The 3,689-nt window shown below is 43.5% G+C and overlaps 1 protein-coding gene across 1 annotated transcript in view; it reads right to left on the bottom strand.

The window, feature by feature from the left end:
- The window catches only part of GLG1 (golgi glycoprotein 1), an 80,383-nt gene that overhangs the window by 9,514 nt on the left and 67,180 nt on the right, over nucleotides 1-3,689 (bottom strand). Inside the window, exon 21 of the mRNA XM_023514094.1 lies at nucleotides 805-912. Within this exon, the coding sequence (XP_023369862.1) occupies nucleotides 805-912 (108 nt within the window). The remainder of the gene's footprint in view (nucleotides 1-804; nucleotides 913-3,689) is intronic.

Here is a 3,689-nt window from a genome sequence, read left to right as displayed (position 1 = left end):
TCATTGTTGTTTGGTGGGCCCGGGCTGGGGATTTGAACCCGCCACCCTAGGTGTACGTGGCTAGCGCCTTAGCTGCTTGAGCCACAGGCGCCGAGCGTTTATTTTTTATTAAATCATAGCAGTGTACATTAATACTATAGTGGGGTACAGCGTACTGTTTCTGTATACAATTTGAAATATTTTGCTTTGGTTAACATAGCCTTCATGTCTTTTTCTTAGTTATTGTGTTAAGACATTTATATTCTACACTTAGAGAGATTCACCTATACCCTTACAGGATGAACCATAGGCATTACAATACTTATTGATATATTGGAATTGAGATTTTTGTACTGGTATTGGTATTGACATTTTGCACTTTTGAAAAGAATACTCAAGTTGTAGGAGATGAATGGTCAAAGACCAAAGTAAAATGTGGCAAGAAGAAACAGCATAGAATGTTAGGCATGAAGTTTTAGATTTTCTTTCTTTCTTTTTTTTTCTTGTTTAGAGACAGGGTCTTGCTTTGTTGCCCAGGCTGGAGCACACTGACATCATCACAGCTCACTATGGACTTGAACCTGGACTTAAGCCATTGTTCTGTCTCAGCATCCCAAGTAACTGGGACTGTAGTCAGGTGCCACCATGCCCAGCTAATTTTTAAATTTTTTGTAAAGGTAGAGTCTTGCTATGTTGCAAGGCCTCAGCCTCCCAAACCACTGGGTTACAGGTGTGAGCTACTGCCTGGCCTAGATTTTCAATTTTATTACTAAGATAAACAGATGAAGGAAGAGGAGAAAAGAGAAAAAAGGAGAAAGTGGTTACCTTTTTACACATTTCTGTCTTGATCTTGAGCAGGTTGACCTTGAGGCATTCCTCTACTTGACCTGTCTGCTCCTGGGCTGCTGCTTCTTCAGCACATAGACTGGAGATCTATGCAGGAGACACAAAAGACAAGGCCACCCCTCTGAGCACACAGAAAAGCAGCAGAGACTGGTGACTCCAACCAGCCCTGGAAATGGCAGTATCTGTGGCCCCTCTTCACTGGCCTGCTGTTGTTTCACAGGCAAGGGGTGGCACTGCTATCACCAGAATCCTTCTCTTGGTTTAAACCTGTTTTTTTTCTTTGAGACAGTCTCAAGTTGTTGCCCTTGGTAGAATACCATGGCATCACAGCTCATAGCAACCTCAAACTCTTGGGCTTAATCAATTCTCTTGCCTCAGCCTCTCAGTAGCTGGGACTACAGGCACCCGCCACAGTGCCCAGCTTTTTTTTTTTTTGTTATTGTTTATCAGGCCTTGGCTAGGTTCAATCCTACCAGCCTGGTGGCATGTGGCTGGTGCCCTAACCACTGAGCCATGGGTGCTGAGTCTCTAAACATGTTGATTAGGCTGTCCTCTTACATATGAACCCTGTTTGTCTCAAACAGTCCCCTGATGGATTTCCCATCCCTCGTCCTGTACTGGATGTCAGGATCCTTTCTCCTTTACTATTAATGGCATGCAAAGATGAGAATCAGTAAATGCTCACATCTTTAGGCTGTCAATCCTGAGACTGCATTCAGATCCCAGTTCTTGTCACTGGAGTAGAAGCCTACTCCTTAATTCCATTGGTTATACAGTCAAGTAAAACGCAAAAAGCAAATGTTTGACATTTACAGAGGTTTAGGGTCAACCCAGAGTCACAACTTGGGTGTGCACACGTGAGCACACACATATATACACACAGAACATATATATAAGGTTTTGAATGATATCTCATAGCAAAGACAAAAAACTTAACTTTTGGCTTAGCATGTACAGCACAGTAGTTACAGTGCCAGCCACATACACACTGGTGGGTTCAAACCCAGCTCAGGCCAGCTAAACAACAATAACTGCAACAAAAAAATAGCCGGGCATTGTGGCAGGCGCCTGCAGTTCCAGCTACTTGGGAGGCTGAGGAAGAGAATCGCTTAAGCCCTCGCAAACAAACAAAAAAACAACTTAACTTTTTTTTTTTTTTTTTGAGACAGAGCCTCAAGCTGCCCCCCTGGATAGAGCGCAGTGACATCACAGCTCACAGCAACCTCCAACTCCTGGGCTCAAGTGAGTCTCCTGCCTCAGCCTCCCACGTAGCTGGGACCACAGGCGCCCACCACAACGCCCAACTATTTTTTTGGTTGCAGCCGCCACTGCTGTTTGGCGGGCCCTGGGCTGGATTCGAACCCGCCACCTTAGGTATATGTGGCTGGCGTCTTAGCCACTTGAGCCACAGGCGCCGAGCCACAACTTAACTTTCTTAAAACAGTTTTATGAATTTCTTTCAAACAACCTTAGTTATGGTCTCCTAAAACTGACATATATTAAATAAAGTTCTCTGTATGGATTTTCCAAGCTAGGAAGTCCAATAATTTCCTAGGATAGGCCCTTCTGTAGAGCCAGCAGGTTAATAAATATGAAATGTTCAATTTCAGGTTTTTTCTGTTTTTTTTTTTTTTGACAGAGTTTTACTTTGTTGCCCTTGGTAGAGTGCTGTGGTGTAATAACTCAGCCTTCTACGTGCTAGGATTGTAAGCATGAGCCACCGTCTTTGGCCACGATTAGCTTTTTCTAATGAATATTTGCCTTTTTTTTTTTTTTTTTTTTTTGAGACAGTGTCTCCCTCTGTTACCCTTGGTAAAGTGCCATGGGATCACAGCTCACGGCAACCTCACACTCTTGGGCTCCAGAGATCGCTAGCCTCAGGCTCCCTAGTAGCTGGGACTATAGGTAGCTGCCCTGATACCAGGCTAGTTTTTCTATTTTTAGTAGAGATGGGGTCTTGCTCTTACTCAAGCTGGTCTTAAACTCTTGGGCTCAAGCAATCTGCCCACCTCAGCCTCCCAGAGTGCCAGGATGAGTCATAGCACCTGGCCTGAAGATCTGCTTGTGGACTGTGTTTTGGAATTTCATCTTTATCCAGCCATTGTGCTTAATGCTGTGACTGTGAAGAATAATCAATTTTTAAAACATGTAAGAATACTATATAGAAATGGTTCACCTTTATGTAGTGACAGCAAAGAAAGGCAAGCTTTGAGGTAATTCTTCTTCCAACACACTTGTTTAATTCATGCAGAACCCATCTATCCAGCTTCTTCTTTTTTTTGAGACAGAGCCTCAAGCTGTCGCCCTGGGTAGAGTACCGTGGCATCACAGCTCACAGCAACCTCCAACTCCTGGGCTCAAGCGAGTCTCCTCCCTCTGCCTCCCAAGTAGCTGAGACTACAGGTGCCTGCCACAATGCCTGGCTATTTTTTTTATTTTGGTTGCAGCCATCATTGTTGTTTGGTGGGCCCAGGCTGGATTTGAACCTGCCAGCTCAGGTGTATGTGGCTGGCACCTTAGCTGCCTGAGCCACAAGTGCCAAGCCTCTATCCAGCTTCTTTTCCTTGCTGATATATTCCAAATGGTCCAGTATTATGGGAATAGTAACATTAAACCTTATTGCTAATTTACATTGTAGATGGAGACAAATTTGCTTCCACTATAGCTTTCAGCACGTTCTTATCCACCTGGTCTCAGGTCACCCATTTGGCTCATTTTCAAGATTAAAATTACCACAACAGAACTTTTCAAATCATCCGTGTATTGTGTATTCATTAACCACATCTCTCCCAAATATTTCACTGATATTTTGTGCTGTGTTGCACTGATTTCATGATGGAACTAATATTTTTTTTTTTTTTTTT

Source organism: Otolemur garnettii, unplaced genomic scaffold (genome assembly GCF_000181295.1).
Source record: "Otolemur garnettii isolate 467f Iridium unplaced genomic scaffold, OtoGar3 scaffold00047, whole genome shotgun sequence".
NCBI classification, from domain to species: Eukaryota; Metazoa; Chordata; class Mammalia; order Primates; family Galagidae; genus Otolemur; species Otolemur garnettii.
This window is presented reverse-complemented; position numbering and strand designations above follow the sequence as displayed.